The sequence below is a fragment of the Gadus chalcogrammus genome, chromosome 6 (genome assembly GCF_026213295.1).
Source record: "Gadus chalcogrammus isolate NIFS_2021 chromosome 6, NIFS_Gcha_1.0, whole genome shotgun sequence".
NCBI classification, from domain to species: Eukaryota; Metazoa; Chordata; class Actinopteri; order Gadiformes; family Gadidae; genus Gadus; species Gadus chalcogrammus.
The window spans coordinates 448,745-465,937 of NC_079417.1; the positions used below are offsets into that span (position 1 = coordinate 448,745).

Consider the following 17,193-nt stretch of genomic DNA (forward strand, 5'->3'; position numbering starts at 1 on the left):
GTCACCCCCCAATTGATCTTTGGAGTATAAATAAAGGTTAGATGAAATGAATAACACACAGCCCCCCCCCCCCCCCGCCCCATAACACACAGACCAGGTCCGACCCCCCCCCCCCCCCCCCCTGCCCATAACACACAGACCAGGTCAGAGGGTCCAGAAGCGTAGGACCAGCTCAGCATGGTGGTCTAGTCTCTAGCGGGCTGGACCCAAGGTTGTGGGTTCATAGCGTCCCAGTAGGGAGCTGGACCTCTCCCTCCTTGGGACCTGGTTCTGTACGTGGTCTACAGGACTGAGGACTGACTCTGTTCTGGTCCTGGTCTAGAGGGGGTCTATAGGACTGAGGACTGACTCTGTTCTGGTCCTGGTTCTGTACGTGGTCTACAGGATTGAGGACTGACTCTGTTCTGGCCCTGGTCTAGAGGGGGTCTACAGGACTGAGGACTGACTCTGTTCTGGTCCTGGTTCTGTACGTGGTCTACAGGATTGAGGACTGACTCTGTTCTGGCCCTGGTCTAGAGGGGGTCTACAGGACTGAGGACTGACTCTGTTCTGGTCCTGGTTCTGTACGTGGTCTACAGGACTGAGGACTAACCCTGTTCTGGTCCTGGTCTAGTGAGTACTTCCGGGAGTCGGTGCGTCTGGAGATCCGGACGGCCCGGGAGCGGTTCACCGGGGCCCAGCTGAGCCAGGAGCTGTCCCGGATCCAGAACCGTCTGGACACCGTGGACCTGCTGACGCCCGACATCATCATCAACCTGCTGCTGTCCTACCGCGACGTCCAGGTCAGCCTCCTGGGCCAATCAGAGGCTCTGTCTGTCACAGCCTGCGGACCCACCAATCAGGGTGTCAGGGCTGAGACAGCATCCTGGTGACCGTCCAATCAGAGTGTCAGGGCTGAGACAGCATCCTGGTGACCGTCCAATCAGAGTGTCAGGGCTGAGACAGCATCCTGGTGACCGTTCAATCAGAGTGTCAGGGCTGAGACAGCATCCTGGTGACAGTCCAATCAGGGTGTCAGGGCTGAGACAGCATCCTGGTGACCGTCCAATCAGAGTGTCAGGGCTGAGACAGCATCCTGGTGACCGTCCAATCAGAGTGTCAGGGCTGAGACAGCATCCTGGTGACCGTCCAATCAGAGTGTCAGGGCTGAGACAGCATCCTGGTGACCGTCCAATCAGAGTGTCAGGGCTGAGACAGCATCCTGGTGACGGTCCAATCAGAGTGTCAGGGCTGAGACAGCATCCTGGTGACCGTCCAATCAGAGTGTCCTGTCTTAGACAGCATCCTGGTGACCGTCCAATCAGAGTGTCAGGGCTGAGACAGCATCCTGGTGACCGTCCAATCAGAGTGTCCTGTCTTAGACAGCATCCTGGTGACCGTCCAATCAGAGTGTCAGGGCTGAGACAGCATCCTGGTGACCGTCCAATCAGAGTGTCAGGGCTGAGACAGCATCCTGGTGACCGTCCAATCAGAGTGTCAGGGCTGAGACAGCATCCTGGTGACCGTCCAATCAGAGTGTCAGGGCTGGGACAGCATCCTGGTGACCGTCCAATCAGAGTGTCAGGGCTGAGACAGCATCCACCTCCATATATTGGTAACACTTCCATGTGCTGGTAATACACCACCATGTACTGGTAACACCTCCATGTACTGGTAATACACCACCATGTACTGGTAACACACCACCATGTACTGGTAACACACCACCATGTACTGGTAATACACCACCATGTACTGGTAACACCTCCATGTACTGGTAACACCACAATGTACTGGTAATACACCACCATGTACTGGTAATACACCACCATGTACTGGTAACACCTCAATGTACTGGTAACACCACAATGTACTGGTAATACACCACCATGTACTGGTAATACACCACCATGTACTGGTAACACCACCATGTACTGGTAATACACCACCATGTACTGGTAATACACCACCATGTACTGGTAATACACCACCATGTACTGGTAATGCACCACCATGTACTGGTAATACACCACCATGTACTGGTAACGCCACAATGTACTGGTAATACACCACCATGTACTGGTAATACACCACCATGTACTGGTAACACACTGTCTTCTGCTGTCCAGGACTACGATGCGATCATCAAGCTGGTTGAGACTCTCTCGACCCTGCCCATGAGCAAGGTGGCAGCCAACGACAACATCAAGTTCCACTACGTCTTCGCCCTCAACAGGTACCTCACCCCCACCAGAGCTCCCTAACCCGAACTACAGGTTGGTACAGGGGCTCCCTCCTCTGCTCTCTCCTCCCTCCTCTGCTCTCTCCTCCCTCCTCTGCTCTCTCCCCTCTCCCCTCTCTCCTCTCTCCTCCCTCCTCTGCTCTCTCCCCTCTCCCCTCTCTCCTCTCTCCTCTCTCCTCTGCTCTCTCCTCCCTCCTCTGCTCTCTCCTCCCTCCTCTGCTCTCTCCTCCCTCCTCTGCTCTCTCCCCTCTCCTCTCTCTCCTCTCTCCTCCCTCCTCTGCTCTCTCCTCCCTCCTCTGCTCTCTCCTCCCTCCTCTGCTCTCTCCCCTCTCCCCTCTCCCCTCTCCCCTCCCTCCTCTGCTCTCTCCCCTCTCCCCTCTCTCCTCTCTCCTCTCTCTCCCCTCTCCTCTCCTCTCCTCACCTCTCTCCTCCTCTCTTTCCTCTCTCTCCTCTCTCCTCTCTCCTCACCTCTCTCCTCCTCTCCTCTCTCTCTCCTCCTCTCCTCTCTCTCTCCTCTCCTCTCTCTCCTCTCTCTCCTCTCTCTCTCTCCTCTCTCCCCTCTCCTCTCCTCTCTCTCCTCCTCTCTCCCCTCTCCTCTCCTCTCTCTCTCTCCTCTCTCTCCTCTCCTCTCTCTCCTCTCCTCTCTCCTCTCTCCTCTCTCTCCTCTCCTCTCTCTCCTCCTCTCCTCTCTCCTCTCTCCTCTCTCTCCTCTCTCTCTCTCCCCTCTCTCCTCTCTCCTCTCTCTCTCTCCTCTCCTCCTCTCTCTCTCTCCTCTCTCTCCTCTCCTCTCTCCTCTCTCTCTCCTCTCTCCCCTCTCTCCTCCTCACCTCTCTCCTCCTCTCCTCTCTCTCCTCCTCTCCTCCTCTCCTCTCTCTCCTCTCTCTCCTCTCCTCTCCTCTCTCTCTCTCCTCTCTCTCCTCTCCTCTCTCCTTTCTCCTCTCCTCTCCTCTCTCCTCTCTCTCCTGTCTCCTCTCCTCTCTGCTGGTAGATTTGGGTTCCCTGTAGTTTATCTTTACCCCCGTGTCCCCCACAGTGAGGGAGGGTCACAGTGGGCCTCTGGGAGGCCTACTGCTGGGGATTGAACCCGGGACCCCCTAACCTGAGCCCGTTGTGTCCACAGGAGGAACGGGCCAGGGGACCGCGCCCGGGCCCTGAGCGTGATCCTGCCCATGGTCGGCTCGGAGGACCGCGCGGCGTCCGACGCCTACTGCATGTGTGGCCGCATCTACAAGGACGCCTTCATCAGCTCCGGCTTCAGCGACCACAGCAGCCGAGATCAGGCCTGCTACTGGTACGACCCACTGGGCTAGCCTGCTACTGGTACGAACCACTGGGCTAGCCTGCTACTGGTACGACCCGCCACTAGCCCTGTGCTAGCCTGCTACTGGTACGACCAGCTGGGCTAGCCTGCTACTGGTACGACCCGCCACTAGCCCTGTGCTAGCCTGCTACTGGTACGACCCACTGGGCTAGCCTGCTACTGGTACGACCCGCCACTAGCCCTGTGCTAGCCTGCTACTGGTACGACCAGCTGGGCTAGCCTGCTACTGGTACGACCCGCCACTAGCCCTGTGCTAGCCTGCTAATGGTACGACCAGCTGGGCTAGCCTGCTACTGGTACGACCCGCCACTAGCCCTGTGCTAGCCTGCTACTGGTACGACCAGCTGGGCTAGCCCTCGGCTAGCACGGGGCTAGCGCTGGGCTAATGTTGTGTCGAGAGGCCTTCCATTGACCAGCTAGATGACGGGTGGTTTTCTTCACATCATGCGCCGCATGCAGCTTCATCATGTGTGTGATGTTCGACAACAGGTGGCAACTGAACCATCTATGATTTTGGCATTCTGATTATTTATCGTTTACATGTAACAGCCTTGGACGAGCTAAGGCCCAAAAATAACTTCCCCCTGAGGAGTCCAGCCCCCCCCCCCCCCGGCCCCCAATCTCCCACAACAAGGAGGTTCCCACGCAAATGTGTGTGTGTGTGTATGTGTGTGTGTGTGTGTGTGTGTGCTGCCTAGTACAAACTATTTCAACATAAACAAGTGAACTTGGAGGAACGCAACTGAATCTCTCTGTCTGTCTGTCTGTCTGTCTGTCTGTCTGTCTGTCTGTCTGTCTGTCTGTCTGTCTGTCTGTCTGTCTTTATCTCTGTCTTTATCTCTGTCTGTCTGTCTGGCTGTCTGTCTGTCTGTCTGTCTGTCTGTAGGTACGGGAAGGCCTTTGAGGTGGAGCCCAGCCTCCACTCTGGGATCCATAACGTGGTTCTCCTGATGGCAGCCGGCCACGAGTTCGACACGTCCATCGAACTCCGCAAGATAGGTGCTCTGTTGCTTCTGTCTGCTGTCAACCTAACATACATGTGGTCTTTCAGGATTCTTTGCACAATAGGTTTTTTGTAAACTAATATCCGTCATCATATTGTAAAAAAACGAAATTACCTTGTTTGTGAATGAACCTTCCCCCTCCCTCCCCTCCCCCCCTCCCTCCCTCCCTCCCTCCCTCCCTCCCTCCCTCCCTCCCTCCCCTCCTCCCTCCCCTCCCTCCCTCCCTCCCATTCTCCCCTCCTCCCTCCCTCCCTCCCCTCCTCCCTCCCTCCCCCAGGTGTGACCCTGAGCAGCCTGTTGGGGAGGAAGGGCAGCCTGGAGAAAATGCAGGACTATTGGGACGTGGGTCTGTATCTGGGCGCCAGCATCCTGGCCAACGACCACAAGAAGGTGATCGAGGCCTCGGAAAAACTCTACCGCCTCAACGCTCCCATCTGGTGAATAACCTAACATCATATGGTCTTCTTATATGGTACACACTGGGATTACCTTCTCACTACACTGGGATTACCTGCTCACTACACTGGGATTACCTGCTCACTACACAGGGATTACCTGCTCACCACACTGGGATTACCTGCTCACTACACTGGGATTACCTGCTCACTACACTGGGATTACCTGCTCACTACACTGGGATTACCTTCTCACTACACTAAAATGACTTGATCACTACATTCAGATTACCTGGTAAATTACACTCAGATGACCTGGTAGGTTACATTTAGGCCCCGTCCACACAAAGCCGATTTCATGGTGAAACCGCAAAGGTCTTGTACGGTTCGGCCTTCCGTCCACACGAAGCCGGTGAATCCGCTGACCGAAACCGTATACTTCTGAAACCACCCTCGGAGGTGGTTTCAAATCTACCCGGTTTCGTTTTGGATTCGTGTGGACGCCTGAAACCGACTGAAACCGTAAACCATGACGTCATCGCCCCATCCCTCGACCCTCTAGCCAATGACTGTTAAGCCCGCGGAGTCACAGAACTCACAACAAAAAAGCTGATGGCGGACTACAGGCTTGTAATCGTTCTGCAGCAGGTCATGTCCCTTGTTGGGTTGCTAAGCTATTATTTATTGAGACTGTTGACTGACTGTTTGTTTGTGTTGTTAGTGGTTCGGGGGGCAGCCTTTATGCGCATGCTCGCCTCTTCTTATTTAATTTTCTTCTGGATTTCTGTAGCAGAAGCAGCGCCCCTTATGGGCCTGGCATGTGTACTACAGCGTTTCTACAGATCTACCCGGTTTCGCTTGACTCTGTCTTTACGGAGATACTCCGAAACCGGATTGATCGAAACCGTTCCGGTTTCGATCTTCGTTTCGGCTTCGTGTGGACAGGGCCTTAGATTACCTGGTAGGTTACACTCAGATCACTGGTAGGTTACACTCAGATTACCTGGTAGGTTACACCCAGATTACCTGGTAGGTTACACTCAGATTACCTGGTAGGTTACACTCAGATCACTGGTAGGTTACACTCAGATTACCTGGTAGGTTACACCCAGATCACTGGTAGGTTACACCCAGATCACTGGTAGGTTACACCCAGATCACTGGTAGGTTACACCCAGATCACTGGTAGGTGACACTAATGCCTCTGATTTGGGCCGGGGTTGGGGAGCGAATGGAATGTGAGACCGAGGTCCGAGGCTGATTGGCGTTGTGGTGGTTTTGATGGTTTTGATGGTTTTGATGGTTTTGATGGTTTGGTGGTTTCTCGGTGTTCAGGTACGTGGGCTCCATCATGGAGACCTACATCATCTACAGACAGTTCGCCAAGCCGCCACAACTCCGCTCCCCTAAGCAGGACACGGTCAACTTCTGGATGGAGCTCCACCTCCAAGCCTGCAAACCCACTGTCTCCACGGACCGCTGCCCGGTAAGAACCTGGTCCTGGTCCTGGTCCTGGTCCTGGTCCTGGTCCCTGGTCCTGGTCCCATCGGAGGCCTCATGGAGCTTGTTGTGCTGGAAGTCAGAGGAGAGCTTGTACCGTTTGTTTTACCGAGTTACTCCAAATTAGTCGTTGACAGCTGGTTTGAAGGCGAGGAGTTATTTGTGCCGCTCAGCTCAACAGCTCATTTCTCATCAGTCAGACTAAGAGTTTTTACATCAACTTAATGTGTCCTAGTTACAACTATAAACTAAGTTAAGGCATTGTTGAAGTCTACAAGCTAAATCTCTTTTTAAGGGGTGTGTTTGGACGCCAGGGGCCGTAGGGGTGTGGCCTCACCTCTGTGTTCCTAAAGGAGTGTCCTCTTTCAGGTCCTCATCCTGGAGCCCACCAAGGTGCTGCAGCCAGCGGTGGTCAGCGTGAGCGAGGAGGACCAGAGCAGAACCCTCCAGCTCCAGCATGTCACCCCGCTGGAGGTCTGTCTGTCTGTCTGTCTGTCTGTCTGTCTGTCTGTCTGTCTGTCTGTCTGTCTGTCTGTCTGTGTGTCTGTGTCTGTGTCTGTGTGTGTGTGTTTGTCTCTCTGTTTGTGATGGTGTGTGTGTGTGTGTGTGTGTGTTTGTTGATTTGTCTATCCCTTGTGTCTCCACAGAAAGGTCTCCACCGCTGGTCCTTCCCTGCCTCCTCCATCAGAGTCGTCAGGTAACGTCTGACATCAGCTCTGTTATCACTGCAGGCTCCTCCAGGTCCTGGGTCCGGTTCCCTGGGTCCGGTTCCCTGGGTCCGGTTCCCTGGGCCCGGTCCTTGGTCCGGTTCCCTTGGTCCGGTCCTGGGTCCGGTTCCCTGGGTCCAATTCCCTTGGTCCGGTCCTGGGTCCGGTTCCCTGGGTCCGGTCCTGGGTCCGGTTCCCTGGGTCCGGTTCCCTTGGTCCGGTTCCCTTGGTCCGGTTCCCTGGGTCCGGTTCCCTGGTTCCGGTTCCCTTGGTACAGTTCCCTGGGTCTGGTCCTGGGTCCGGTTCCCTGGGTCCGGTCCTGGGTCCGGTCCTGGGTCCAGTTCCCTGGGTCCGGTTCCCTTGGTCCGGTTCCCTGGGTCCGGTTCCCTTGGTACAGTTCCCTGGGTCCGGTCCTGGTTCCGGTTCCCTTGGTCAGGTCCTGGGTCCAGTTCCCTGGTTCCGGTTCCCTTGGTCCGGTTCCCTGGGTCCGGTTCACTGGGTCCGGTCCTGGTTCCGGTTCCCTGGGTCTGGTTCCCTAGGTCCGGTTTGCTGGGTTCTCCGGGGACACATGTCTGCCTTGTTTACCCACAAGCTGACCTTTGACCGCTGGGTAAACCAGCAGAGGGAAAGGGTAAACAGCGGCCGTTAGACTGAAGGCAGCGTAGACACAGCGGTCTGGAGAACCTGTTCTGATGCTCTCAGGTGTTCAGTAGAACACCTGCAGCCTGTTATGGAGAGGCTTCACCAAGGGGAGGATTGGTGAGCGGAACAATATGAACTCAAGGAATCCTGCAAACGGGTCGGGGGGCTGGGGCCGGTGACCCCAGGCAGAGTGAGGTCGTGAGGGGGCCTGGGCCGGGGGGCCGCTGGCCCCAGGCAGAGTGACGTCGTGAGGGGCCGGGGGGCCGGTGACCCCGGGCAGAGTGACGTTGTGAGGGGGCCCTGGCCCGGGGGCCGGGGGGCTGCTGGCCCCAGGCAGAGTGACGTCGTGAGGGGCCGGGGGGCCGGTGACCCCAGGCAGAGTGACGTCGTGAGGGGGCCCTGGCCCGGGGGCCGGGGGGCCGCTGCCCCCGGGCAGAGTGACGTTGTGAGGGGGCCCTGGCCCGGGGGCCGGGGGGCTGCTGGCCCCAGGCAGAGTGACGTCGTGAGGGGCCGGGGGGCCGGTGACCCCGGGCAGAGTGACGTTGTGAGGGGGCCCTGGCCCGGGGGGCTGCTGGCCCCAGTCAGAGTGACGTCGTGAGGGGGCCCGAGGTGGTAGGCCGGTGACCCCAGGCAGCGCAGGATGACCTGTGAGGTTCACTCTCAGTTTCCAGTCTGGTCTCAGTGGGTCATCCCACTGAGACCAGTGGACACAATGGTTTTGTTGGCCGTCATAATGATGGGACGGGGACGGGCCCCGGGATCGGTAGTGGAGGTTCGTTCATAATAACGTCCTGCTCAGTTTTCATCTAGTCTCAGGGAAGGAGTGAACGATCAGCACTGAGGAGCAGATCACACACCTGTTACTCAGAACCAGAGCCCTTCACATCACTCACCACCTCATATCACTCAGAACCAGAGCCCTTCACATCACTCACCCCCTCATATCACTCACCACCTCATATCACTCACCACCTCACATCACTCACCACCTCACATCACTCACCACCTCATCACTCACCACCTCACATCACTCACCACCTCACATCACTCACCACCTCACATCACTCACCACCTCACATCACTCACCACCTCATCACTCACCACCTCATCACTCACCACCTCACATCACTCACCACCTCACATCACTCACCACCTCATCACTCACCACCTCATCACTCACCACCTCATCACTCACCACCTCATCACTCACCACCTCACATCTCTCACCACCTCATCACTCACCACCTCATCACTCACCACCTCATCACTCACCACCTCATCACTCACCACCTCATCACTCACCACCTCACATCACTCACCACCTCATCACTCACCACCTCACATCACTCACCACCTCATCACTCACCACCTCACATCACTCACCACCTCACATCACTCACCACCTCATCACTCACCACCTCACATCACTCACCACCTCATCACTCACCACCTCATCACTCACCACCTCATCACTCACCACCTCACATCACTCACCACCTCATCACTCACCACCTCACATCACTCACCACCTCACATCACTCACCACCTCATCACTCACCACCTCATCACTCACCACCTCACATCACTCACCACCTCACATCACTCACCACCTCACATCACTCACCACCTCATCACTCACCACCTCATCACTCACCACCTCATCACTCACCACCTCACATCTCTCACCACCTCATCACTCACCACCTCATCACTCACCACCTCACATCACTCACCACCTCATCACTCACCACCTCATCACTCACCACCTCACATCACTCACCACCTCATCACTCACCACCTCATCACTCACCACCTCATCACTCACCACCTCATCACTCACCACCTCATCACTCACCACCTCACATCACTCACCACCTCACATCACTCACCACCTCACATCACTCACCACCTCATCACTCACCACCTCATCACTCACCACCTCACATCACTCACCACCTCATCACTCACCACCTCATCACTCACCACCTCATCACTCACCACCTCATCACTCACCACCTCATCACTCACCACCTCATAACTCACCACCTCATCACTCACCACCTCATCACTCACCACCTCACATCACTCACCCCCTCATCACTCACCACCTCATCACTCACCACCTCATCACTCACCACCTCATCACTCACCACCTCATCACTCACCACCTCATCACTCACCACCTCATCACTCACCACCTCATCACTCACCACCTCATCATTCACCACCTCATCACTCACCACCTCATCATTCACCACCTCATATCACTCACCACCTCATCACTCACCACCTCACATCACTCACCCCCTCCTCTCCCCCTCTCCTCAGCGTCTCTAAGAACGATGAGCGCAGCTGCTTCCTGTTCGTCCACCACAACTCTGACGACTTCCAGCTCTGCTTCCCCACGCCGCTGCACTGCAAAGGGTGAGCCCCCCCCTTCACAGGGTGCCCCCCCCTGGAAGCTTCTCAAAGCACTTCCCAGTACAGCGGGATGTGGTGTGTGCTTGCATCATCTCATGGCTGGCTGTGTGAGAGGGAGTGGGTCCGTGTCCACGTTACCTCAGCCCTTACCCTCATGTCTGCCTGGGCCTCAGGTTCTGTGAGCTGGTCAACTCTCTGCTGCAGTCCGCCCTGCCTGCGGCCCCGGACCACGACCGCCTCACGGGAGAGGTCCTGGAGGTGAGAACCTCCTCCTCGTGAAGCACCACCCGCTCTAGGACTGCTGTCGCTCTGGAGAACCCTGATCCTGGTTCCTCACTGGGCTCCTCATCCCCAGGGAGATCTTAACCATCCCCCTCTCTCCTCCCCTCCCCTCTCCTCTCCTCTCTCATCCCCTCCCCTCCCCTCCCCTCCCCTCCCCTCCCCTCCCCTCTCTCCTCCTCCCCTCCTCCTCTCCTCTCTCCTCCTGTCCTCCTCTCCTCTCCCCCCTCCCTCCCCTCCCCTCTCTCCTCCTCCCCTCCCCTCCCCTCCCCTCTCCTCTCCTCTCTCATCCATTCCCCTCCCCTCTGCTCCCTCCCCTCCCCTCCCTCTCTCCTCCTCCTCTCCTCTCTCCTCCTGTCCTCCTTTCCTCTCCCCCCTCTCTCCTCCCCTCCCCTCTCTCCTCCTCTCCTCTCCTCTCCTCTCTCTCCTCTCCTCCCCTCCCCTCTCTCCTCCTCTCTCCTCCTCTCCTCCTCTCCTCCTCCTCCTCCTCTCCTCCCCTCCCCCCTCTCCTCCTCTCCTCTCCTCTCCGCTCCTCCCCTCTCCTCCTCTCCTCTCCTCTCCTCCCTTCCCCTCCCCTCGCTCCTCCTCCTCCCCTCTCCTCCCCTCCCCTCCCCCCCCCCTCCTCTCCCCTCAGTACATGTATGAGACCACTGCGGAGGGGGAGAAGGTGGTCCTGGGGAAGGGGACCTACGGGGTGGTCTACGCAGGCCGGGACCTCAGTAACCAGGTCCGGATCGCCATCAAGGAGATCCCCGAGAAGGACAGCTCGTAAGACCCCCCCGCCTCCTCTTAACCTCTAGTCCTGGACCAGGCAGACCCTATGGACCCCCTGGGACCCCCGAACCTGTAGACCCAGTAGACCCAGTAGACCCAGTAGGCCCAGTAGACCCAGAAGACCCTGTAGACCCAGTAGGCCCAGTAGACCCTGTAGACCCTGTAGACCCAGTTGACCCTGTAGACCCAGTAGACCCAGTAGACCCTGTAGACCCAGTTGACCCAGTAGACCCAGTAGACCCTGTAGACCCAGTAGACCCTGTAGACCCAGTAGACCCAGTAGATCCAGTAGACCCAGTAGACCCTGTAGACCCAGTAGACCCTGTAGGCCCAGTAGACCCAGTAGACCCTAACCCACTCCCCCCCGGTCCCAGGTACTCCCAGCCCCTCCATGAGGAGATCTCTCTCCACCGCCGTCTGAAGCACCGGAACATCGTGCAGTACCTGGGCTCCGTCAGCGAGGCCGGCTTCATCAAGATCTTCATGGAGGAGGTTCCTGGAGGTCAGAGGTCACCCTGCTAGGTCCTCTGGAGATAGTGTTACAGTCAGACGTTGACCTAGGTCCTATCGACAATCATCAATATAAACTTCAACACGGCACTATATCTTTACCGATACTTAATAACCTAAAACTTAATCTTAACCTAAACCTGACTCCTATATCCCTCTGTGAAGTACCTTTACACTAGACTGAGCTCTTACCTTAAACTGACTCCATGTGTCTCATTGGATATGAAGGCCTGGACTGTCATCCCTCTGCTGACCACTAGGGGCTAGTGGTCAGACTGTAGAGGAAACTGTGTGTGTGTGTGTGTGTGTGTGTGTGTGTGTGTGTGTGTGTGTGTGTGTGTGTGTGTGTGTGTGTGTGTGTGTGTGTGTGTGTGTGTGTGTTAGGGTTAGGGTTGCAATGCAGGAAGCGCTTGCTTCCTGGAACAAGAGGGACATGTGTGTTGTACCCACACACACCCTGCCTTATCTGTGCAGGTTGAGTGTGGGTACATTTTTACTTGCCTGGATCCTGGCAGAAGTTTAGACCTGGCGCTGTAGTCTGTCTGTTTGTATTCTGTCTGTAGGCTGTCTGTATTCTGTATGTAGGCTGTCTGTCTGTAGGCTGTCTGTCTGTCTGTCTGTATTCTGTCTGTCACAAACTGGCTCAGCATATGTGACAAGGAGGGGAGACAAGTCAGGTTGAAAGTGATAAATGAAAGGTTTTATTATCACTTAAACAATCATATTTACCAATAGCATGAGGTGTGGAGAGTAGTGGCATCAGTGGTGAATGTAGTGCATGGATGAGTTGAGATGTGTGTGTTGCTGTTGAGTGTAAAAGGAAGCCATCAAAAGAAACAACAACCAACAACCTGTAGCAGCGTGGAGCCTAGGAGAGAGAGAGAGACAATGAGACCAGGCTGGCTTATATCACCCTGGGTAGAGGCCTAGCCAGGTGTGAGCAACTTGCCCTAACGACCCTCCCTTTCAGCCATCTCCTGCAGGAAGTAAGCAGCTGCAGAAAGGGAGGGGTCGTAACATGTCTGTCTGTCTGTCTGTCTGTCTGTATTCTGTCCGTAGGCTGTCTGTAGTCTGTCGGTCCGGATCCTGCTACATGTGTTTATTCTGGGAAGCTTTGCATGTTCAGTGAATGCAAAGCCCTCTGAGTGGTTTGACCTTCAGAGCAGAGGCTGAGCTCCAGACTGGCTGCTAGGGAGCTGAGGTCTGGAGGCTCTGAGCTCCAGACTGGCTGCTAGGGAGCTGAGGTCTGGAGGCTCTGAGCTCCAGACTGGCTGCTAGGGAGCTGAGGTCTGGAGGCTCTGAGCTCCAGACTGGCTGCTAGGGAGCTGAGGTCTGGAGGCTCAGAGCTCCAGACTGGCTGCTAGGGAGCTGAGGTCTGGAGGCTCTGAGCTCCTCACAGCCCTACACACAGCCCTACACACAGCCCTACACACAGCCCTACAGACATCCCTACACACAGCCCTACACACAGCCCTACAGACTGGCAGAGCAACCAGAGCCGTGACACATCAGTGGCGCCCGGTGAGCCAGATGGGGGTGGGGCCGGGGGGGGGGGGGGGGCCGGAGCAGATGAAGGAGCAGCTTGCACATCAACTGCTCCTTCAGTCTACAAGTGAAGCTTCACATGACCACAGCGTTGAGTCTGCTGCCCCCTAGTGGTTAAACAGTGGAACTGTTAAAACATTCTTGAGGAATATATTATGCTAGTCCTCTGTTACCAAACATGTGATCTTAAAGCTGCTTTATGATTGGTCGCTGTCAAGGTGTTTCCTTTATTCAAATATTCCTCCTACTTCTCCTGACTCCTCTCTCCTCTCTTCCCCTGACTCCTCTCTTCTCCTGACTCCTCTCTCCTCTTCTCTGCTCCTCTCTCCTCCTCCTCTCTCCTCCTCCTCTCTCCTCCTCCTCCTCCTGAATCCTGTCTCTCTGCTCCTCTCTCCTCCTCCTCCTCCTCCTCTCTCCTCTCTCCTCTCCTCCTCTCTCTCTCTGCTCCTCTCTCCTCTCTCCTCCTCTCTCCTCTCTCCTCCTCCTCTCTCCTCCTCCTCCTCCTCCTCCTGCTCCTCTCTCCTCCTCCTCCTCCTGAATCCTGTCTCTCTACTCCTTTCTCCTCCTCCTCCTGACTCCTGTCTCTCTGCTCCTTCAGGCAGCCTCTCCTCCCTCCTGCGCTCTAAGTGGGGTCCTCTGAAGGACAACGAGGCCACCGTCGTCTTCTACACCAAACAGATCCTGCAGGGCCTCCTCTATCTCCATGACAACCAGATCGTCCACCGAGACATCAAGGTAGGGGTTGGTCTCCTCTCCTCTCCTCCTTTCCTCTCCTCTCCTCATCCTTTCCTCTCCTCTCCTCTCCTGTCCTCCTCCTCTCCTCTCCTCTCCTCTCCTCTCCTCCTCCTCCTCTCCTCTCCTCTCCTCTCCTCTCCTCTCCTCTCCTCCTCTCTGCTGCCTGTCCTGTACAACAGGTCCCCAACTAGGAGGAACCAAGAGCAGCTCATTCGCTTCGAACCACTCACCCGCCTTGTGTGTGTGTGTGTGTGTGTGTGTGTGTGTGTGTGTGTGTGTGGTGTGTGTGTGTGTGTGTGTGTGTGTGTGTGTGTGTGTGTGTGTGTGTGTGTGTGTGTGTGTGTGTGTTCAGGGAGACAATGTGCTGATCAACACCTACAGCGGGATCCTGAAGATCTCCGACTTCGGGACGTCCAAGCGCCTGGCGGGCATCAACCCCTGCACCGAGACCTTCACCGGTGAGCCCTCCTCCTCCTCCTCCTCCTCCTCCTCCTCCCTCCTCCTCCTCCTCCTCCTTCTCCCACTCCTCCTTCAGTCCACCTCCTCCTCCTCCTCCTCCTCCTCCTCCTCCTCCTCCTTCTCCCACTCCTCCTTCAGTTCACCTCCTCCTCCTCCTCCCCGTCCTCCTCCTCCTCCTCCTCTCTCCTCCTCCTCCTCCTCCTCCTCCTCCTCCTCCTCCTCCTCCCCGTCCTCCTCCTCCTCCTCCTCCTCCTCCTCCTCCTCCTCCTCCTCCTCCTCCTCCTCCCACTCCTCCTCCTCCTCCTCCTCCCCCTTCTCCTCCTCCTCCTCCTCCTCCTCCTCCTCCTCCTCCTCCTCCCCCTCCTCCTCCTCCCCGTCCTCCTCCTCCTCCTCCTCCTCCTCCTCCTCCTCCTCCTCCTCCTCCTCCTCCTCCTCCTCCTCCCCGTCCTCCTCCTCCTCCTCCCCCTCCTCCTCCTCCTCCTCCTCCTCCTCCTCCTCCCTCCTCCTCCTCCTCCTCCTCCTCCTTCTCCCACTCCTCCTTCAGTTCACCTCCTCCTCCTCCTCCCTTCATCAACCTGCTCCCTTACACCTTCACCTCCTCCCTTCCACGTTTTGGGTGTAGGGTGGTGGTCCAGAGGGTGGAGGGTGGTGGGTGGTTGTCCAGAGGGTGGAGGGTGGTGGGTGGTGGTCCAGAGGGTGGAGAGTGGTGGTCCAGAGGGTGGAGGGTGGGGGTCCAGAGAGTGGTGGTCCAGAGGGTGGAGGGTGGTGGTACAGAGGGTGGAGGGTGGGGGTCCAGAGAGTGGTGGTCCAGAGGGTGGAGGGTGGTGGTACAGAGGGTGGAGGGTGGGGGTCCAGAGAGTGGTGGTCCAGAGGCTGGAGGGTGGGGGTCCAGAGGGTGGAGGGTGGGGGTCCAGAGGGTGGAGGTCCAGAGGGTGGAGGGTGGAGGTCCAGAGGGTGGAGGGTGGGCGTCCAGAGGGTGAAGGGTGGGGGTCCAGAGGGTGGAGGTCCAGAGGGTGGAGGTCCGGAGGGTTGAGGGTGGGGGCCCAGAGGGTGGAGGGTGGGGGTCCAGAGGGTGGAGGGTGGGGGTCCAGAGGGTGGAGGTCCAGAGGGTGGAGGGTGGGGGTCCAGAGGGTGGAGGTCCAGAGGGTGGAGGGTGGGGGTCCAGAGGGTGGAGGCCCAGAGGGTGGAGGGTGGGGGTCCAGAGGGTGGAGGTCCAGAGGGTGGAGGCTGACGGTGCTCTCCCTCAGGGACCCTGCAGTACATGGCTCCTGAGATCATCGACCAGGGCCCGCGGGGCTACGGCAAGCCGGCGGACATCTGGTCCCTGGGCTGCACCATCATAGAGATGGCCACCGGGAAGCCCCCCTTCCACGAGCTGGGCAGCCCCCAGGCCGCCATGTTCAAGGTCTGCTCCCTGTCTGTCTGTCTGTCTGTCCGCCTGTCTGCTGCCTGTCAGTCTGTCAGTCTGTCAGTCTGTCTGTCTGTCTGTCTGTCTGTCTGTCCGCCTGTCTGCTGCCTGTCAGTCTGTCAGTCTGTCTGTCTGTCTGTCTGTCTGTCTGTCTGTCTGTCTGTCTGTTTGCCTGTCTGGCTGCTGAATGTCTGTCTGTCTGTCTGTCTGTCTGTCTGTCTGTCTGTCTGTCTGTCTGCCTGTCTGCCTGCCTGCCTGACTGTCCTGGTCTGTCTGTCTGTCTGTCTGTCTGTCTGTCTGCCTGACTCCGTCTGTCTCACTGACTCTTCCTGTCTCACTGACTCTTCCTGTCTCACTGACTCTGCCTGTCTCACTGGCTGCCTGTCTCCCTGACTCTGCCTGTCTCACTGACTCTGTCTGTCTTACTGACTCTGCCTGTCTCCCTGACTGCCTGTCTCACTGACTGCCTGTCTCACTGACTCTGCCTGTCTCACTGACTCTGCCGGTCTCCCTGACTCTGCCTGTCTCCCTGACTGCCTGTCTCACTGACTACCTGTCTCACTGAGTGCCTGTCTCCCTGACTCTGCCTGTCTCACTGAGTGCCTGTCTCCCTGACTCTGTCTGTCTCACTGACTCTGCCTGTCTCCCTGACTCTGCCTGTCTCACTGACTCTGCCTGTCTCACTGAGTGCCTGTCTCCCTGACTCTGCCTGTCCCACTGACTCTGCCTGTCTCACTGACTCTGCCTGTCTCACTGACTCTGCCTGTCTCACCGACTCTGCCTGTCTCACCGACTCTGCCTGTCTCACTGACTCTGCCTGTCTCACTGACTCTGCTTGTCTCTCTGACTCTGCCTGTCTCACTGACTCTGCCTGTCCCACTGACTCTGCCTGTCTCACTGACTCTGCCTGTCTCCCTGACTCTGCCTGTCTCACCGACTCTGCCTGTCTCACTGACTCTGCCTGTCTCACTGACTGCCTGTCTCACCCCCTCTAGGTGGGGATGTTTAAGATCCACCCGCGGGTCCCAGAGAGCATGTCCTCCCAGGCGAAGACCTTCATCATGGGCTGCTTCGAGCCCGACCCCCACCACCGCGCCACCGCCAAGCTCCTCCTCCGGGACCTCTTCCTCGTCTCCTCCAGGAGGCGCGCCGGCCCACCCCACGAGCAGGAGCCCAGGGAGGCCCCCTCAGGTGAGGAGGCTCCTCCTCTACTCTCCTCCCCTCCTCCTCCTCCTCCTCTACTCTCCTCCTCCCCTCCTCCTCCTCCTCCTC

At 57.3% G+C, this 17,193-nt stretch overlaps 1 protein-coding gene across 1 annotated transcript in view; it reads left to right on the forward strand.

The window, feature by feature from the left end:
- si:ch211-1i11.3 (mitogen-activated protein kinase kinase kinase 5) overlaps positions 1 to 17,193 on the forward strand; it is a 35,783-nt gene that overhangs the window by 2,775 nt on the left and 15,815 nt on the right. Inside the window, exons 4-19 of the mRNA XM_056592803.1 lie at positions 614 to 782; positions 2,109 to 2,215; positions 3,342 to 3,512; positions 4,429 to 4,541; positions 4,824 to 4,983; positions 6,277 to 6,427; positions 6,811 to 6,915; positions 7,089 to 7,138; positions 10,119 to 10,214; positions 10,385 to 10,469; positions 11,125 to 11,258; positions 11,639 to 11,766; positions 13,918 to 14,054; positions 14,407 to 14,512; positions 15,761 to 15,918; positions 16,917 to 17,112. Coding sequence (XP_056448778.1) covers positions 614 to 782; positions 2,109 to 2,215; positions 3,342 to 3,512; positions 4,429 to 4,541; positions 4,824 to 4,983; positions 6,277 to 6,427; positions 6,811 to 6,915; positions 7,089 to 7,138; positions 10,119 to 10,214; positions 10,385 to 10,469; positions 11,125 to 11,258; positions 11,639 to 11,766; positions 13,918 to 14,054; positions 14,407 to 14,512; positions 15,761 to 15,918; positions 16,917 to 17,112 — 2,066 coding nt within the window. The remainder of the gene's footprint in view (positions 1 to 613; positions 783 to 2,108; positions 2,216 to 3,341; positions 3,513 to 4,428; positions 4,542 to 4,823; positions 4,984 to 6,276; positions 6,428 to 6,810; positions 6,916 to 7,088; positions 7,139 to 10,118; positions 10,215 to 10,384; positions 10,470 to 11,124; positions 11,259 to 11,638; positions 11,767 to 13,917; positions 14,055 to 14,406; positions 14,513 to 15,760; positions 15,919 to 16,916; positions 17,113 to 17,193) is intronic.